General features: G+C 52.2%; 1 protein-coding gene across 1 annotated transcript; it reads left to right on the forward strand.

Annotated features, from left to right (window-relative positions):
• Positions 1-469: 469 nt before the first annotated feature.
• Positions 470-19811, forward strand: SNX19 (sorting nexin 19; the record flags this gene model as incomplete). The annotated part of the gene is made up of 11 exons (XM_079326572.1): positions 470-1987; positions 2289-2427; positions 2911-3011; positions 3150-3269; positions 3537-3667; positions 4764-4860; positions 5087-5273; positions 7335-7464; positions 17274-17458; positions 18151-18238; positions 19008-19811. 11 exons carry the CDS (start codon positions 470-472, stop codon positions 19138-19140), a joined length of 2829 nt encoding a protein of 942 aa, XP_079182698.1. The 3' UTR covers positions 19141-19811.
• Between the last annotated feature and the right edge of the window lie 261 nt (positions 19812-20072).

Here is a 20072-nt window from a genome sequence, read left to right on the forward strand (position 1 = left end):
GCGGTGAGGGCTTGAATGAAGGATCGGCACAGTCGAGTCTCTGGATACCCCATCAAGGGTCCCGGTTTGCCGGGCTCTGTGAGCCCCAGTGCCCGCTTGGCGGGATCCGCGCCTCTGCCCGGTGCCCGGTAAGGGGCTGAGCTGTGCCAAGCTCCAGCGCTCGGTCGGTGCCCGGTCTGGGGGGACTCTGGTCAGCCTCAGTGCCTGATGAGGAGCGCGGTGTGCGGATTTAACGAGCCCTGCTGGGGGACCCGAGAACCGAGTCAGGGGTCCGGTTCTGCTGGGCTCTGCGAGCCGCGCTGTCCGCTGCGGGTCCCGCTCTGGCGGTTCTGACCCGGCTCAGTCCCGGTTCCGCTGGGCTCTGTGAGCTCCAGTGCCCGCGGAGGTTTCGGGGCGCCTGTGCCGGTCCGTGCGGCTCTGCCGAGCCCCGAGCGCGGTGAGGCTGCGCCGCTGCCGTGCCCGCCCCGCCATGCCGGGCCCCGCGGGGTCGCGCCGCCCGCTGCTGGCGCTGCTGGTGGCGCTGGGCTGGCTGCTGGCGCTGCAGCTGCTGCTGGACCTGCGGGCGCTGGCGCTGCTGTGCGGGGCGCTGGCCGTGCTGGGGGCCTGGCTGGGCCCCCCGGCCCTGCGCCCCCGCGGCCGCCGCCTGCGCCTGGAGCGCTTCGTCAGCTCCCTGCGCGCCCCGGCCGGCAGCGCTGCGGACGAGGCCCGGCTGGAGAAGGAGATCGCCAGCACCGTCCGCAAAGTGGTGCGGGACTTCGTGGCCTCCTGGTACCGCACGGTGAGCAGAGAGCCGGCCTTCGAGGCCGAGGTGGAGCGGGCCATGCTGGGGCTGGCGGCGGAGCTGCGGCGGCGGATGAGGCGGGTGGACCGGCGAGCGCTGGCCCGCCGCCTGCTGCTGCTCTGCGGGCGGCACCTGCAGAGCTTCCTGCGGGCCCGGGACGCTCTGAGCGCCGGGCCCGAGGGCGGCCGGACGCTGTGGAGGGAGTACAGCCGGCTGGCAGGGCCGCACCCCGCTGTCCTGAGCCCCGCGGCCGAGGTGGGCTGTGCCCGGGCCGCTGTGGACGCGCTGCTGCGGGCGCTGGTGCCGTGGCCGCACCTGGAGACGCGGACGGGACGTTTTGTTGTGGTGGAGCTGGTGGCCTGCAACGTGCTGCTGCCGGCCATCAGGAAGATGTCTGATCCCGACTGGATCAACCTGCTGCTCATTGGGGCGTTTTCCAAGAAGCCCCGCGGTGGGAAGCCACACCCTGCACCCCCAGTGCCGGATTCTTTGCCTTTCCCGGTGCAGATGGACGCAGCTCCCACCAGACTGCCCCCGTCCCCGAGGGCTGCAGAGGGGCTCAGGAGAGAGGCTGGGGCTGCTGGAGAGGAGGGAGAGGAGGTGAGCAGGTCATGCCATGCAGAGGAACCCTTCCTGCGCCCTCAAGCCCTGGGATCCCTCTTCCCCTGTGAGGGTTTGGAGCTGGAATCCCCCATGCCTGACGTGGGCCAGGATGTGGAGCTGCTGGCTCCTTCTCCCGCTGGAGAGCTCCTTGATGAGCCCCCCCAGGACCCCTCTGTGCCAGAGGGAGCACCTGCCTCAGAGGATGGCACAGGGGACCTGGACCAAGGCCCTGGCCCCAGTTTGGATGCTGGCCTACTTCCCACCTCTGCTTTGAGCTCCTGCCCTAACATCCAGATCGAGCCAGCAGCTGAGAAGGAGGAGGAAAGCCCAGCTGTCCCCAGGAGATTCTCCTCACCAAGACCCTCCAGCCTGGGGAGAGATCTGGGGCCAGCAGAGGGCCCAGCACAGTTTCCCCCAGAGCCTGGGCAGAGCCTGCCCCTGCTCTCATCCTCCCCCACAGCTTCCATGAGCACGTTCAGCTTCGAGCCCCTGAGCAGCCCCGAGGGGCCGGTGGTGATCCAGAACCTGCGGATAACGGGCACCATCACTGCCCGGGAGCACAGCGGCACCGGCTTCCACCCCTACACCCTCTACACCGTCAAGGTGAGCGCTCCCCGGGCAGCCTCCCCTGCCACATCCCTCCAAACACCTGGGCTGCTCTTGGAGCTCAGGGCTGGTGTGTGTGTGTCCCTTGTGTTGTCTGGTAGTGGGGAAATACGGGGCACAGTGGTTGTTTGGTATTCCTGTAGGGTTTTGTGGGGACGGTTGAATCTTTTCCTGCTTTTGCTCCATCGTCATTGGTTCCTTCATCTTCAGGGAAGGGTTGCTGGGTGTGGCCTGGGGATTGAGGGGCCAGCAGGGAGTGTCAGGATGTGTCAGGTGGTGCCTTTGCCTCTTTGCTCAGTACGAGACAGCCCTGGAGAGCGAGGGGGCGGGCAGCCTGCAGCAGGTGGCCTATCACACCGTCAACCGCCGCTACCGCGAGTTCCTCAACCTGCAGACCCGGCTGGAGGAGAAGCCCGAGCTCCGCAAGTTCCTCAAAAGTCAGTGCCTGCAGCAGCTCTCAGAAAAATCCTTCTCCCTCTTGTCTCCTGTTGCTCTGCTCTGAGGGTTTCCTGCCCTGCTTGTGCAGCTCTGGAGCTGGGCTGTGTCTCCTGCCCACATCCTCCATTGTTCTGGGCAGAGCTGGCTGGAGGAATGATTTATCCCTTCTGGAATCCAATTCCATTATTTCAAAATGTTCTTGTTCCCGTTCCACAACAGTTGGCTTTGTAGTTTTGCACCATAACACTGCTGTCTGTGTATTACTTTAGGCTGATGGCAGGCAGTGTGTGGAGCTAGCCTTAATCATTAGAGCATTCAGGTTCTAGTAAAGACAAAAATCTGTATTTGGGTTTTAAGATTTTAAAATTTTAATTTTTAATCTTGGAAATTTTTAGATTTTAAGATCTGAAAGTCTTTTAAATTAAGATGACTGTAATTTTGCAGTTTTCTCAAGCTTGCCAGTGGGTTTGTTTCCTTTATAGACATCAAAGGCCCAAAGAAACTGTTCCCTGATCTACCATTTGGAAACATGGACAGTGATAAAGTGGAAGCCAGGAAAAGTCTGCTGGAATCTTTCCTGAAGGTGAGATGTCTGTGAGCTAAAAGCAGAGCTCAGGACAGCTTTGTGCAGACAGAGGAGCACACCATGTCTGTTCCACATTACATGATCAGGTTGGGAGCTTGACTCTGAAATGATCTGAATCTCCATCTGTCCTTGCAGCAATTGTGTGCAGTGCCTGAGATTGCAAACAGTGAGGAGGTGCAGGAGTTCCTGGCCCTCAACACCGACGCCAGGATCGCCTTTGTCAAGAAGCCCTTTGTTGTCTCCAGGATAGACAAGGTGGGAGGAGTGGGGAGCTGCTCACCTGAGCCCTTTCTGCTGTCCCCAGAGGCCTCAGTGCCTCCTAGGAGCCCAAATCCTTTTGTTTTAGCTGGGCTCAGCTTGCCCAGAAACCCATAAAGCTATGGAGGGTCAGAGCTTGTGTTAAAGAATTTATTTAATAGAAAGTCCAGTGAAAGTGTCAAAAGTCCAGTGAAAGTGTCAAAACTCCTAATATATTTATAAGCGACAAGAGTCAATTAAAGGCAGTAATTAATGGCTTTGCAGATTGTTGTCAATGCCATTGTGGACACCTTGAAGACAGCATTTCCAAGGTCAGAGCCCCAGAGCCCCACGGAGGAGCTGAGTGAGTCAGAAGTGGATGGAAAATCCCAGACAGATGGGAAGAAAGCCACCAAGTAAGGGCTTGCTCAGCTTTGCAGAACAAGGAATGAATGCATTAAATGTGGTGGGGAAGAACTGACTTGGTGCTTTATGTGTTTGGTAGTAAATTCTACATGCTCCAGCTGAACTGATTCCTCCCTCCCTTGCTGAACACAACTATCTGAGCTCCAGTTTATCTGAAGGGTTTCCCAGGAATGCTCAGGTTTTCACAGAAGGTGGAAGTGGCATTTGCCAGCAGAGACACTATTGCTCCTGGGGAATTGTATCTTAACCTTAAACATGTGCATTGTTTATATATGCAGGGAGTGATTGCAAAATACAGCTGTAAATTATCTACCTGAGAGTTCCCTTCTGCCTCTCCTGTGTGTTCCACACAGTGATCTTGCCCAGGAAACATTTAAATAGTTATTTTTGAGTAATATTTAAGATCATTTCATGTATGTTCCTCCCCAAATGTTGGTGCTGCTGACAGTGCCCAGTGTGATTGTCTCATCACTGATTCTTCCCTCAACAAGGAAGGGAAGACTTCTGCACAAGTATGGCTTTTTCTTTCCAAAAAGTGATGTTTTGCTGGACAGAACTGCTTTGGACAAAAAGACAAACTCAAAAAGTACAAGTTTGGAACCATTTTGGCTGAAAAGGACATTCCTTAATGATAAACAGGCTCTTTTCATTTTGTCCCAAAATCTCATTGTGCTTTCGTATCCTCCTTTTTGTGAGTGTTTATAATTGGATTTCACAATCCTGCTAAGTGGATTTCATTTCAGAGGCTTTTCTGAACACTTGATTGTGTGTGCTGCAGTGCTCACACCTTGCTGGCATCTGCCTACATCTCCCTGTCAGCTTCTGTGTAACACCTCCCCATGGAATGCTGGAAGAGCTTTTCCAGCTCAGGTGTACATGAGGAAAAATGCTTTAATGTTTTTGCTGTGTGGTTTCACTGCCATCTCTTAGTTGTCCTGGGGGCAGATGCTTTTTGGGAACCACTTCAGGTCTAATCAGATTTCTTAACTTGATGTGGAGAGCAGTAACAGATTGTGGGGCTTGGCTGAGGCTGGAAAACTCACAGCTTGCAGAGAAAACTGACTTTGCCCTGGCTCTGCTTTTCAGGTCCAGGCTGAGGTTCTCATCCAGTAAAATCACTCCAGTGCTGAGTGTGAGTGAAGCTCATGACAGGATCCTGTACTCCATCAGGGAGGGCAGTGCTGTAAGTTCACATCCTCTTGTAATCCCTTCACAACCCCAATCACTGCCCTGTTTGGGAATTATCAGCATCCACCAGGGCTGTGGCTGCTGCAGCCTTGTTGCCTCATGCCAGCTCTTTGCAGAAGGACAAGCAGCCCTAATTGTGCTGTTGGCTACCCCTGGGAGTAAACCAGGGGGTGGGAGCTGTCTGCAGACCCCAGGTTCTTGGCACTAACACACTTTTGTAGGTGTCTGGCACCCTTTCACTGGCTGCTATGGAATCCTTCATCCAGAAGCAGGAGAAGCTGCTTGAGGCAGTCCCCAGCAAAGCTCCTGAATGCCAGGGAGGCAGAGAAGCCAAGGACATCTCTGTGCAGGAAGAAATGGATGGGCTGAGCACAATGGAGCAGGGAGCACATCCAGACACTGACTCTGGTGAGCTTTGCCCCTCTCTTAGTGCTTGAATTTCTCTCTCTTGGTACCACAGCAGCTCCAACATCTGCAGGTTCAGCTTGAAAAGTCTTCAGGACCTGCTGTCCTGCCTGTTGCATCTTGATTGAAGGGAAAGCAGATGAGGTTTTGGTGACTGTTCTGGGCATTACTGCTGGTGGGAGCAGATTGGTTTTTGGCTCAGTTGTGTCACTGCAGTTCTTCACCTTAGTGTGCTCAGCACAGTCCCTGCACAAAGAAATTTCTTTGCTGTTTAAACTGGCAATGTTCTAAAATCAAGCTCTTGCAAACTAAAAATTGGCCAAATTACAATTTTCTGGTAGTTTCCAGTTAGCCATGATATGTCCATACACTATAAAGAGATCTTTTGAGATTAAGTTCAGATAGATTTGATGGGAGTAATCCAAATGTAATCTCAGTTCAAGGAATGATGTTCCCTTTCTGATTCTAGAACCCTCCTCTGAAGCACATGCCCCAGAACAGTTACAAGATTATCTTGAACACGTACAAAAATATGTTCTCCAATCTTTTTCTTGGAATAGCTGAGCTGTATCAGCTGGAACTTCCCAAAAACTTCTCTCCAGTGGTTCAAGTTTGGCAAGCTCTGACTGAAAGCACGTGTTTGTGACAGGATAGGCCTGGTGTTCTGAACCCCAGCCTGTGCTACCAGCTTTGCCTGTAACCTTGGAACACATGCCCCTGATTTTGGGGAAGCAGGACTGGAGTTGGAGGCCAGGGTTCTGCACAGAGCAGGCCAAGTTAGCTGAACTCTGAGGGAAATGGAATGTCAGTGATCTCAAATGCTTGCAGGTCTGGGATGCTTCAGGCTGGGCTGGAAGGGTGAGGGGATCAAATGTCTGGATAAAAAGGCAAAGCCATGTCCCTATCTGCTCATGGAGTCACTTCTGGGAAGTGGTTGGCCAGCAGCTCTCTGAGGAAGAGGATTTGGATGCTGGGAATAAACAGCTTGCTGAGGATGCTCTCTGTGTGAGGTTATAGGGGAGCTGAACAGTTTGCTCCAGACTCTGCACTAGAAGTCAAGTCTCAGGGGGCAAAGCAAATGGGGAGTAACTTATGCATGGCCCAGAGCAAGAGGTGCCAAGTGCTCTGTCTTTTGCAAGTGAAATCCTGGAATTAATTAGGCCAGCTTTTAGAAAGAGGAGGGAAGGAGAGGTGTGGGCTCCAGAATCCCTCTTCCCTTTATTTCCAGTAGTAAATTGTCTCTGTAGACAGAGGGCTTGGAAGATGAGGCATGAAGGGAACCAAATTAGGGAAAGCTGCTGCACAGGATCTCACCTGGGCAACAGAGCAAGGCAGCAGCCTCAGGTCAGGGTAGTGGCCTGGGAATGACTGACTGGGGCAGCTTTGTGGCACATCAATGAGCTTGTTCAGCACAACTCCTCAGTGCCAAACAGCATGAAAATAATGCCTTAGCAAGTAGAAACTGTTTGTGCTGAAGGCTCTGACATCCTCCTGAGGATCAGAGGGAGGTTTGGTGTCCCAGGTCTGTGACAGCAGAGATATCTGGGTAGGTGTGTGGGTTTGTGTTTTAACTGGTAGATCTGGTTTACCCAGATGTGGTTCATCCCCCTTCCTGCCAAGACTGGGATCTGCCACACGATGGCAGCCTGCAGCCACCAGCAGAGCCTGGAGCCTGGAAAACTGCTGGAAGAAGGGAAGGGAAAGGGCAAGACCAGGATAATAGTGCTCAGCAGTGCACCTCATCCTGGCTACAGTCACCTGCTTTGTCACCTGTTTGAGGCACATGGCTGTCCCTGTGTGTGGACTGGGATTTGATAATCCTGCTGTTTAATTGAGAGGGGACTGAGCCTTTGGTGCAGCCCTTGGTGGGAGACTGGGGCTGCCTGCATGAGCTGGAAGTGAGATAGGGGAGAGCAGGGTCCCAGGCTGTCTGGGCTGCAGCAGGTTGTCTGTGTGTGCATGAAGGGCCAGGCTGGGGAGAAAAGAATGAGTTTGGGATGATGCTTTTCACCAGATTTGCCCTGAGGTGGCTTCTTCACATGCCCCTCCTCTTCCTCCTGGCAGACTCAGAGACAGCTTTGGCTGACCTGGCCCTGGACGTGCTTCGTCTGGTGCTGGTGGATCACTGGAGCTGGCTGTGCACAGAGAACATCCAGAAAGTCTTCAACCTGCTCTTTGGGACCCTTGTTCAAAGGTAAGGCCAGAGTGAGCAAGCTGGCTGCTCTGTGAGAGGCATTCCCTTTGGAGTCACAGCTGGAGGTGGAGCTCGTGCCTGAATGCAGATAAATGCTGTGAGTGCATCTTCCAGCAAGGTTCTGTAAAGCAGGTGCTCCATGAATGTGGAGCAAACACCTTGGAGATCTGCACTAGGAGCTGTTTTCTCTGTGAGCAGTGGTGCAGTTCTGATGGGCAGCCTCCTGTTCCTTGATACCAGGCAAAGGGAAGATCCAGCCCTGGCAGTGGGAGTTTTGGCTCCTGCAAGGGCAGCAGTGCCTAGCCCTGTGGCTCTCCAGGCAAGTTTGGTCTCCTGGTCTCCTGCTGCCCAGGGCTTCAGCTTGTTCCTTGTGCAGAAGTGGAATAAACAGGCCCAGGGAGCAGAGAGTTGTCAGTGACAGCTCAGAGTGTGGTCTGTGCTCTCACTGCTGCACCCCTCTGCTCTGCCTGTGCCTGGGGCAGGGACCCACACATGGAGTAGGGACAGGCTTCCTTTCCAGCTGGGATGGACTTACCAAGCTTTCCTGGGGCCAGTGCCTCTGGGTGGTAAGGCTCAAGGCCAAGACACACAAACAGAGAATTCCTGTTTTTTGGTGTAGGTTGGTGACTATCACTAGCTGGGGATGTGGTTTTTTAGAGTAGAAGGAAAGCCTTCCCTGAAGGGCTTAGAGCAGTGCTTTTCCTGCTGCTGCTCCCTTTCTTCTCCCACAGGCAAAACCAGCATCAGAATGTGCAGGGCAGCTCATTATAACCCAGCTGGTAACTTAAGCTGCCCTCAGCTGAGATTGCCAAAGTGCTTTGAGGTCAGGGACTGCTGTCCTTCAGTCCTGGTCTGGTCCTTCAGTGGCAGGAGGTGGGGCCTGCTCCCACTTCTCCAGAATGGGCTCTGCTTTCTTGGGAACAAGCTGCAACCCAATCCCTGTGTGTAAGCACAGAGGTCTGAGAGCTTCAATAGGCACATCATCACCTCCTAATAAGCTGTGTCCTGGTCACCCAGGGAGCCTGCAGCAGCCACACATGGCATTGGCATTTTCCACTAGAGAGGTTGGGATACCCACAGCACATCCTGGCTCTGGAAGGTGGAGCAGCTCCCTGAGTTGTGCTGGTGGATTAGAGTGAGGAGGAATGTGTTTGTAGCTTCTCCACTTGAACCCACATGTGCTGCAGGCAGAGATTGGCCAGATGTGATGTGGGGAAGCCCTGGGACTTTTGAGTGTCCCCATCAGTTCAGGATGCAATTACAACCTCTTGAACAAGCCCTGAACCCCTGCTGAAATCCACATGTTGGGGCTGGCTCTGCTCTTGTCCTGGGACAATCAGGAACCCCAGGGGACAGGGGAAAGCTGCACAATGGGGACTGACCTGTCACCAGGACGATGGTGTTGCACCTGGATTGCTGCAGGGAGCATTTTCCTCCCATTTCTGCTGCCTGTAGTTATCTCCACAGTGGAGGAGAGCTGGGAATGGGGAGCCTTCCTGCAGTTTGCAATTCACCCTGTCCCTGAGACTTGTACTCATTCCTGGCCCAGTGGTCACTGCTGTCCTGAGCAGACCAGAAGGGCTCTAGCTCAGACCTGCCTGTCCAGGGACACAGTGTGGATTTGGTGACATCTCTCTTCCATTTAAGTATTTACAACTTGATCACTGCTCAACCAGACCTGGCACTGCCATTCTGGCTGGTGCTGTGTGTGAGGACCCTGTACCGGTGGGGAAAGTACCAAGAACTCTTCTGGGAGCATCTGCTGTTCAAGGCATTGCTGCTGAGAACAGGCAGTCAAACTTGGGACAGCAGATGGAGTTGTGTCGTGTCTTCAACCATTGCTGGTCACAAAGTATGAGTGGGCACCATCCCTTCAAGAGATTAAATCCTTCCCTATTCTGTCAGTGGCTGGGTTAGATGGTAGGGGATGAAAATGTGTCCTGGCAGTGTTTTGGGGGGGCTGCTGTTGAATACTCTCTGCCAGCTTGTATTTGGAGAGTAGGTGCTGCTCCTGCTGCCTTCTTGCAGCTACAAGATGGTGATTCTTTGAAATGACCACAAACTGACAAAACTCACACCAAGAACGAGATCCAGTCTCTCCCACGAGCCAGTCTTGCAGGGGCTGGCAGTGCCATCAGATGCTTGCTGTGACCACACTGTTACCGATTGTGCTGCCTCCCTTCTCTGTTCTCTGCACGGAGCATCCCACCACGCTCCTCCTTCCTTCCTTCCCCCTTCTCTGCTGGCAGCGTGGTTGTGGCAGTGGGAGAGGAAGGCTCCATGACCGAAAAAGGGATTGTTGATAAAGGGCGGCCGCGTGTGCGAGCGCGGAGCCGCGCCGCGCTCATCCCATTATGTAACAGGGAGTGATCCTTTTTTGGAGCTGAAAGGAGAGGCGGCTGGAGGGGGGGCGGAGGGGCTGCGAGTGGGAATGACCCTGGGGCCGAGGATTGATGCCAGCAGCGTCTCTGCGAGCCGGGCCGTGCCTGTAAACAAAGCCGCTCCGACCCTGCCCTGTTCCGCCCGCGGGCTGCGGCAGCGGCTCCGCTGCCCCCGAGACTCAGCGGGACCCTGCGGGCACAGGGGAGGAATTGGGCTATTCCGGGCTCTGCTGTGTGGTGGAAGGGCTAAGAGGCATTTGGAGAATCTGGCTGCTTTTTAGAGCCTTGTGAGTCAAAGAGGTGTTAAAAATACGCAGCAAGCACGTGAAGCACCACCCTGCCCTCAGTTGTCCCCACAAGTCTGGCTCTGCCAGCGTCCCAAGGATGGAGCTGGGAGTATTTGAGGGGCAGACCCTGGTCTAAGCTTTTCCTGGCTCCTTCCCATGCAGCACAACAGAGCCGTGGCCACAAAGCACTGGGTGGGGGGAAGGTGTCTCAGCACACCTGGAACCTGTGCAGGGCTGGGGCACAGTGTCTGTGCCAGGCTCACAAGTGCCTGTCCCTGAAAGGAGCATGTGGAGCTGCTCATCCAGCTTTGCTGGTGTCCTGTTCCACTGAGCATGAGTTAAAAGAAGTGCAAATCAGCCCTGCCTTACCCACGAGCTCAGCACTGCTTGGCTTGCTGTTTGCTCTAGGTCATTCCTGTGCTCCTCCAGGCTTTGTCCATGTCCCCTCATCCCTTGGCCAAACTGGAAGATTGGAGGAGGTGATATTCCAGTCTGTGGGAGCTGTAGGTGAAGAGTCAGGGATGCTTTGGGACTGATTGCAGGTGACTATCATGCTTTTGAAGGCTGGTTCTTGCAAGTTCCTTCTGTCACCTTGGTGTTGGGCTCTTCTGGTGTGTTGGTGTCAGACTGAGTGTCACAGGCACTTGTAAGCCAAGGAGGTCTGGAGATTCAGAGAGCTGCTGGTTGGGTGCTTTTTTCTGATTTTCTCTTTGGTTTTCTTTGATCTCTGTGCCAACAGAACTGGCTCAATGACCCTTGACAGCCACCTTGATCCTCTTGACTAGAAAGTGCCACCAAGCAAGGAGTGGTGACCCTCTTCAGTGTCCCTGAGTAAACCTGGAGCAGCCAAGCACCCCTGGGCTGGCAGTGCCCATGGGCAGGGGATTCTGCCAGCCCTGGGGCCATGGAGGGGCTGTGTGACAGCTGAGCTCCCATTTCCCTTTGGCTGGAACCACTGCAGCCTCAGGCAGTGCCTCTGAGTTTTGCTGGCAGAAACAACCAGGCAGAAATGCAGTGCATCCAAATCCACCCATTCTCCTGGTTGCTTACCTGGGGAGTGGATTTGGGTGTGGCTGTTGAGCTGCACACCAAGAGGCTGTGCTGGCAGCAAAGTCCCTGTCCCTAAAAAAACCCTAAAAGCAGCACCAGAGTTGGGCATTAGGGGAACCAGCCCCATGGCATCTCATTTCTGGGTCTGGCTGTTTGTGCTGTAGCCCTGAGGAGCAGCAGGAGCTGCAGCCTGTGGTATGTCAGTAAAAGTGATTTCAGGACTCTGTGTGTCTTGGTGTGTACATGTAAAGTAAATAAAATCAGCTTGGAAATGGGCCTCAATTCAGTTGTCTCCAAACACCTGGAAATTTTGGATCTGGCTTTGAATCTCTGTCCCAAACAAAATTTTTTTTCCCTCTTCTAGAAGCAGCATTCTTCCAAAAACAGCCCCTAGAATGAAGCCAGCCCTCCATGCTTTGATAATAATTGCAACATTATTTTAACTCTGATTCTGTTTCAACTGTTACATATGCCAACTTTCTTCCTGGATTTAAAAAAAGCTCAACAACTTCCTATTTCAAATGGAACAAAGAAGAAAAGGATTGAGTGGAAGTAATGTCTGCTTGTTGGTTTTAGTTTTCCCTGGTTTTAGAAGGGTTAATAGTGGATTTATGCATTTTGATTCTGAAGTGGGCTAATGAAGCAATTGTTCCAAGCAGGGCCTTGGAACAGCCTGGCCTCTCCCTGGGGCACCACTGAGAGCTTAATTGGCTCAATAAATACTTGTAGAAGATGTTATCAAAAGCCAGGATGCTTTGAGAAAAATCAAGGAGGTTTGGGGATGGATGTTTAATCACGTACCTTTCCCCCCTTCCCTGAGCCCCAAGGCATCACAGGAGGATCTGGATTGGGAAAAGCAAAATCCAAGCAATTTGGTTAATTCACTGCAGGGTGAAGACCTTGGAGTCCTGTGAGTTTCCCTGATTTCTCCTTGCAGCAGGTGTGTTTGGAGGGACCAACACATAAAATGGCACAGAAATCCCAGCACCAAGGGCTGATTTCCTCCCTGCAGGGATGAATGATTGCCCACAGAAGAGAATTATTTATTTTTCTTCCTCTCTGCCCCACAGTAAGATGTCCTGCACACCCACATCTCCAAGAGTTTGTGCCTGGGTCAAGCAGGTAGGAAAATCCCTCTGCTCAGGATGTCCCCAGCCAGGTCCAGACAGTTTGTTTGCAACTCTAAACATTCACAGGGAAGCAGGGGAGGAGCATTTCAAGAAGAATTTACTTTAGTTTAAAAGGCCTGAGGATGCTTTTTGTTCTCTGATTTATGGGAGGTTTTTTTTCCTTCCTCAGCACAGGGTTTACCCATGGCCTGGACAAGTGTGGGGTTGCTTTGAAGGTGCTGAGCTGAGTGTGCTGCAGATGTTTCTGCTGTGTGGAGAAGGTGGATTCAGGCTCAGGTAGCAGGTGCTGAAAGCTCAGCCTCAGGGCAGAAACTCTCCACTTCCATTTTTCAATTCTTGCTGTGCCCACTGCAGCTGTTGCTTCATTTTTGCAAGGTTTCCTCAGAAAGGTTTTGCAGTCAAAGCACTGAAATGTTGCTCCTCTTGAGCTTCTGAGTTAAGGATAATCTTGTGCATTATCTGAGGAGGAATTTAGGGAACAAGAACTGGTAAGGCAGGGATGGTCTGGTGATTTAAGCACCAGACTTTCTTAATTTCAGAGTCATGCTTGAATGCCTTGTGTTTTGCAGATGTTGCTTTTTTTCTTCAATCCTTTTCACTACTTTGGTCCCACAGACCTTTTTTGAGCTTCTGGATATCCACAGTGTATTCCTTGGGAAAGGGGGCCATGTTCTGGGGTGGGCAGCAGTTCATGGGTATTTGTAGAGCTGTTTGTATTTATACACCTAGAGCAGAGAGGCTTTCTCCTCTTTGTCATCTTCTAGCCTGGCCTTCAGTTTGTGTTTATCTAAATCCTTAAAACCCCTGGACTTGAGGAAATCACAATTGCTATTCTTTCATATTTCAATTACAATCAGCATATTTAACTTGATTATTCTTTAGCTGAAATGATCTCAGTTCTTTCCTCACCTTGATGGACAAGAAGAGCAAAGTTTTACCCCCTTCTGGCAGGTGGTTGTAACATCTCTTGGTTCATTCCTAGTGCATCTTTAATGTCCAGATGAAGGAAATCCAGCCTGTTCAGGCTCTGCTTGCTGAGCTGAGCTCTCTGGATAGTCCAGTGAAGTGAGTGGATCCAGCCAGGTAAAACCAAGCCCATTTAGCTGCTCCTGACTCTCAGCCTGCCTTTCCTCCCTCCTGGCAGCCCTTGTTGTTTCTAGGAGCCCAAGGTTTGCACCCCCAGCCCTTGTTTTTCATTCCCAGGGCCTTTTTATCATCATGGACCCCTTCAGCTGACCTTGGAGTTCCAGCTCAAGCCATGGCCTTCATTTGGCTCTTTTTTAGCAGCCATTTCATTCCTCCACCAGCAGCTATTTCAAACAGAGGTGCCTTACAGCATGGGCAAGTTATGCCCCTCCAGATTATCCTGCAGGCCTCAGTAGCCTTTGCAGTCTGGCTCTTTGCATTGGGCACTATCAAAGCATTCTGAGCCCAGGAGATCACTTTATCTATTTCTGGTCTCAGCTGAAGTGTAAGGAGATGGTTCTGTGATGGGTTTATTTTTTCTTTCTTATTAAAGCTATTTCTTCATGAAATAGCAGAATGAAAATAGTAACTCATCAGCCATCCAAAAAGATTAAAAAAAATGAGAGAGGTCTATTTATGTTAGTTGGTGGATTTATTTCTACCTGGGAGCAGTGTGTGTGTGTGCTTTCAATGTGGCACATGAATCTCAAATGCTTAGGCTTTAATAGCACAAAAAATCATCTGTGACCTGCTGGTGAAGGTCAGCTTTGAACCAGCAGATATTTGAAGTTCTTGAGGTGTTAATCCTGCTCCTGGTGCAACAAGTCTGCATGATGGAAAGGTCAGTTTGCCATTTTCTGGGGTTTACTCAGGTAGGAATGTTCAGTAAAGTTGGTGTGACTCTCTGAGTTGCAATTACAGCTGTGGGAGTTGAGGGGACATTTTTGGGATGTCCTGTGCAGGGCCTGCAGTTGGATTTGACTTTTCTTGTGGGTCCCTTCCAGTTCAGGATATTCTGTGAGTTACTTTGCTCCTCACAGTTTAACTGCTGCTGGTACAGCCTCTCTGTGTGTTGGAATGGAATGTGATTCCCCAAAATGTGTTGATGGTTGACTCTGGTGGAGAGGAGGGAGGAAAACTTCATGTCAGGTCACAGTGTTCTGAGATTTTCCATTGAAGCCTCAGCTGCTCTCCCAGAGTGGATTTAGAGCCCCATGGACCAGTCCTGACAGTTCTGCTGCTCCCAGTGCCTTTGGGATGGCCCCACACAGGGACAGAGTGGCAGAAGGGAGCCCAGAGCAGCTTTAGTCTGTTCCATCTGCACCTGCCTTTGGTTTCTCCTTTCTTGGCCCTTTTCCTGTTCAGTTCTTTGACTTCTTGTAAACTCTGTGGTTTTGGCTGCTCCTTCCCCAGCTGTAATGGGGCAGGTTGGCCTCTTCTCAGGAGCTGTGCAAGACCCATGGAGCCATTCCCAGATCCTGCCCTCTGCCTCCCAAAGCTGCCAGCTTAAGGAAGAAAATCCATCAGTGGTGTTTCACAACTGGGAATCAGGACCTGTAGGCACTCACCTGCTCCCAGTATGTGCATGTGTGATCACATTTGGAGGTGTTACCTGGGGGCCTTGTTGCCTAATTCTGGTTTTTAGGGACATATATGAGCTGGAAACAGGAGGCTGTTTGTGTGGGGTCTTCCAGCACTTGTCAGTTCTCAGCTTGCTCTTGAGCTGTCTGGAAATGTGTGCTGTCCTCTGTAGGTTCAACTTCCTCTCTGTCCACTATTTGCTTGATTTTTTTGCTATTTTAGGAATGTCTCTAAGGAAAAAAAAAAGCTTGTTCTTTGCTTTCTGCAACCTTTTAAAGGCTGGAAAGTGGCTGTTGCTGTAATGAGTTGGGAGTCAATGTTCAGTCTGATCCCCCTTGGTGCAGGGTTGACTCTGCAGCTCTGTCCCCAACTCTCTGTTACTTGTCAGATGTTTTCTCAGCTAGGAGTTGTGTAAGAAACCATGTTAATGAAAAACCATGTTAATGAAAAACCGTGTTAATGAAAACTCCTGCCCCTAGAGAAGTCACAGTTTAACACTTTAATTTGCTTGGGAATAGCTGGAGGGTTTACCATGATCCAGAGTGTTAAGATCTGCTGATTGCTGAAGATTAAAACCCTTTTAATTTTATTTCCAACCAGGCTTTTCCCAAGCAGGACTGGGATGTGACATTTTCTCTTCTAGACAGGTTTGCACCAGACTCTGTGTCCGTGGTGATGCTGAGCAGGAAGGATGTGCTTCCCCATTTCCAGTGCTGGCAACACCACCTTGTCCCTTGCTCTGGGACATTCCATGCCTTGCCACTGCACCAAGATTCCTTTTCAGGTGTTTTCATGTCCTTTGCTTTCCAGCTGGCATTTCCTAGGTGTGCATCCCTCAAGAGTTGCTGTTTGCACCTCATTTCCAGCTGCCAGAGGGACGCTCACACCACAGCCCTGTCTCAAGGATGCCATCCTGCTTCCTTTGCCCTTTCCCTTTGGGTGTTGGCTCTTCCCCACTCCCAGCTGTGTGGGGAAGGACAGCCCTGGCCCCAGTGCCTGGCCCAGGAAGAATGCAGACAGTCTGGCAGAGTGCAGGTTAAATAAAGTTTGCCTTGGCAGGGCTCTTGGATGTGCTGGGAGCTGCTGGGGCGTAGTGGTGACAGAATTGCAAGCATGAGCAGCAGCTGCCAAGAGGAATGGGTCTCCTGGCCCTGCTGGCTGACTCCTGTCCTCTGGGACTCTTCAGGAACTGGCCAAATCACAAGCCTTTCCCTACCCCAGTGCTGTTCTGACACTCCCAGCTATGCTTGGAGCCTGCTGCCATCAGTGCTGCACCCTGAGTCCTCTAACCCAGGGAACCCTCCTGTGGGATTCAGCCACAGCCTCTCCTAATGCTGAGGGGAAAGGTTTGGGGCAGTTCTGCCTGATGGCTGTGCCTTGTGCTGTGACATGGGAATGGATTCACTTCTGGGAAAGAGGGTCTGTCCATATGGTTGATTTAGAAACTGCCTGGCCAGCCCTCAGCTGGTGGGGACACATCCCAGTGCAGCTGCAGACACCTCTGAGCCCTTCTGTGGAGCAGGATTTGGGGATTTGCAGGTGGTTACTGTAGAAAGGGCACAGCAGGAGGGACCATCAGCAGTTCTGTTGAACTCTAGATGGAAACAGAAAAATTCTTGTCTGTGTGGGTGGGGAGACCCTGGCACAGGGTATCTGGAGAAGCTGTGGCTGCCCTATCCTTGGAAGTGTCCAAGGCCAGGTTGGATGGAGCTTGGAGCAACTTGGGCTAGTAGAAGGTGACCCTGCCCAGGGTGGAATGAGATGAGCTTTAAGGTCCCAAAATTAAACTGTTTGGGGGTTCTGTTATTTCATTGCTTGCCATCAGTGGATGGAGCAGGACTGGACAGCAGGGCAGCATGGACAGCAGGATATTCATGCCTTGTCATCCTTGGAGTGTTTTGGTGTCCAAGGAAACACATCCTTGACTGTCTGGTAGCAGTGGGACTGCTGAGAGGAGCAGAGGCTGCCAGAACAGGGCTCGTGTCCTTCCAGTCCTTCCTGGACTGGGGTTGTTTGTAGTTAAACACCAGTTCCTCCAGCTCTTTCTCAAATAGAGAATATCTCAAATTTGAGATAACTTAGGAGCTTCAGGGCAGTGTGTGGCCCTGAGCTTGCCTTCCTTTAGTGACCATTGATTCACTTGGGTTCCTGTGGTTAGCAGGGTGATGGGGCTTTTTATGGCCTTTGCTCTTCCCATTTGTCTGTATCACAGGGAACATATCCCACTTTCGGTGCATGGAAAACCCAGCTAATTAATACCTGTGAAAAGCTTGGGTGTACAGACATGAAAACTGCATATTGACAAACCCAAGGAAGCTGATTTACCCCTCCAGAGCTCTTGATGGGAAGGAATATCCCAGGTTGGTCCCAAGCCAGACTTTCCCTGACCTTTCTCCCTCTCCCTGTCCCTGCAGGTGGCTGGAAGTGCAGATGGTCACCCTGACCTGCACCCAACGCTGGGTCCAGTACCTGCAGTTGCTGCAGGAATCCATCTGGCCTGGAGGAGTTTTACCAGCAGTGCCTAAACCCCCCAGGACTGAGCAGCAGAAGAAGGCAACAGCAGAGCAAGCCCTGCAGAGCCTGATGGGGATCCTGCCCAGTGAGTGTGTCCCAGAGACTTGGCAGCTGCCCTGGGGATAGGAAAGAGGCTGGGGAACACTCCAGTGCACTGGAATCTCTGGAAATGTGGTTAAATGCAGAGATGGAGGCTGCTCGTGCCAAGGCACTGGGAAACCTTCATGACCCTTGAGGTTTGATGGTTTCCTGCAAGCAAAACCCAGAGTTTTCCAGTTGTAGATAGTTTGTGTAAGGGTTTGGGAAGCAGCCCAGCTGGGAGGGAAGGGATGTGTGTCTGGGCCATTCCTGCCTGCAGCCAGGCTGTGATTCAGTGCTCACAGAGCTGCTGAGCTGCCTCTCAAGGCAGGGCCCAGCACTGCTCTGCTCCCACCTGCTGCCACAGGGTCCATGCTGAGGAGAGTCACCCTGCAAAGCCTGGGCTGGAATCCTGAGCCTAGCTGCACTGGATTTCCCTCTCTTGAGGTTTGACACAGGGACCTTTGCCATTAAAGCAGCTGCTGCCTAATCCATGTGAATGCAGTCTGAACTTTTAACTCCTTGATGTGTGGAGGGCCCTCACTGTCCTTTGGGAATGAACAATCAGGAATGCTCTCCTGGCACTCCCTCCTGTCCCAGCCTCAGAGCACCCTCATAAGCTTTGATTCAGCACCCACCAGGAGAAGACTGACCTGTGGGAATATGCAGTTCCTAAAGCTTTGTCTCCAACACTTACAGATGTGATCCAAGAAATCCTTGGGACCAGTAAGTGTCAGATGAGCTGGAACCTGGTGCTGGAGTCACTGAGCCAGCCTGTGATAAACAGGTATGTGATGGTGTTCCTGGCCCTGCTGGGCTCTGAGAGCTGTGCCCAGGGTTTTGCCAGTGCAGCCTAGCACCAAACACATCCATCTTATTGTTCCAGACCTGCAATATCAGGGGGCATGTCCAGGACCTCAGTCTGGCTGCAGATTACTGAGCCACTCATGTTAATGATGTTTGGCCTGCTTAGTTAGTGGATGTCAGGGAAATAAGACAAATCCTGGTTTAGTTTGGTTCAGGAGGAGCTGCAGGTCTGTGTTAGGGAGTGTTTCTGTCTATTCCCAGTGCTGTGAGTCTGCAAGACAAGGTGAGGGACAGCAGAGAAATGAGGGTCAGACTGAAGATCAGGAGGTATTTCTTCACTGAAGGGGTTGTTAAACTTTGAAAAAGGCTGCCCAGGGTGGTGTTGGAGTCCCCATCTTCTGAGGTGTGCAGGGAACAACATGGCATGGCACTCAGTGCTCTGGGCTGGCTGACAAGGTGGGGATTGGGCACAGGTTGGGCTTGATGATCTCAGAGGTCTTTTCTGTCTTCAGTCATCCTGTTAAATGCATGTTTTGCTCCAGAAGATGCATTTGTGTTTGTGCTGCTCAGCAACTTCAACACCCACTGGTTTGGGGGAGGTGAAAGAAGCTGAACCACCTCTGAAAACTTTTCTCCTGGGGATCTGATATTGTTCCTCTCTCCCCTGGAGCATTGAACCCTCCTTCCTTGTGCTGAGCTTTGCCTCTCACACCCTGACCAGCCTAAGCTTTGTCTTTTCTCCATTCCAGGCACCTGGTGTTCTGCCTCCTGGACATTCTGCTGGAGTTCCTGGTTCTGAAGGGCTCCAGCAAGGAGCCTGAGGCTGCAGCTGCCACCCCATGTGCCTGCAGTGGCCCAGACAAAGGTGTCCCAGCACTTTAACCAGGGCTGGTGCCCCAGCAGGGGAGCAGAGAAGCAGCCACAGGCATGGAGTGATTGGATTTTCAGCCTTTACTGAACATGCCTGGCAGCTTCTTGTAAGGAATGCCTCCAGCCAGTGCTAAATGAAGCTGCTTCCAGGCTTCTCTGTTTCACTTGGATGGTGAATCAAACCCAGTGTGAGGGGCTGCAGATGCTGTGCAGCACCTGTTCCATTGCTGACCTGATGGAGAGCCTGGAATGAGCCAGCCTGACCAGCTGGAGAAGGAACCACAAGCCCTGTGGTCTCACCTCAGCACTTCTGAACATCTCTAACATCCACAGGCAGAGAATGCAGATTTGCTTTTGTGGCTTCAGGGCCCACCAGGCACTGAGAGAGTTGTTGTGATGGGATCTTGCTGCTGAATGTTTCTGCAGGACAGGTGAAGGGAGTGCAGTGCTGTTCCTGCTGTCTGAGCAGCCTGGGCCTGCTCTGCACCATCTGTGTCACACAAGGAACATGGGGAAAGGATGGAGTGTGGAGATGTGGTCCTGAAGTTCAGCATCCAACTGCCCAAATGCCTGGGAGATGAGAGCAGGGGGCAAAGGTGCAGCCCTGCCTTAAGGACAAAGATCAGGTGCTTCTCCCTGCCACTGCTGTACTTCTCCATCCCACAGCAGGGTGCAGGCAGCTGATCCTGTGATCTCCTCAGGCTGGGGAGGAGTGGTTGGAGTTCAGGATTTGCTTATATTGTGTTTTCTGAATCACCTTTTAGTCCCTGGGACAGTCACCTGAAGAGCACAGGACAAAAGGATCTGACCCATGTGGGACACAGCAGGGAAATCAGCTCCCACACAAAGGTGGGTGTGACAGGAATGAGTACCCTGAGCCCAGGGAATCCTGGATGTGTCAGGAACAGCCAGTGGGTCAGACCCCAGCAAAGGACTGGCAGCCC

The sequence above is a fragment of the Erithacus rubecula genome (genome assembly GCF_903797595.1).
Source record: "Erithacus rubecula genome assembly, chromosome: 25".
Lineage (NCBI taxonomy): Eukaryota > Metazoa > Chordata > Aves > Passeriformes > Muscicapidae > Erithacus > Erithacus rubecula.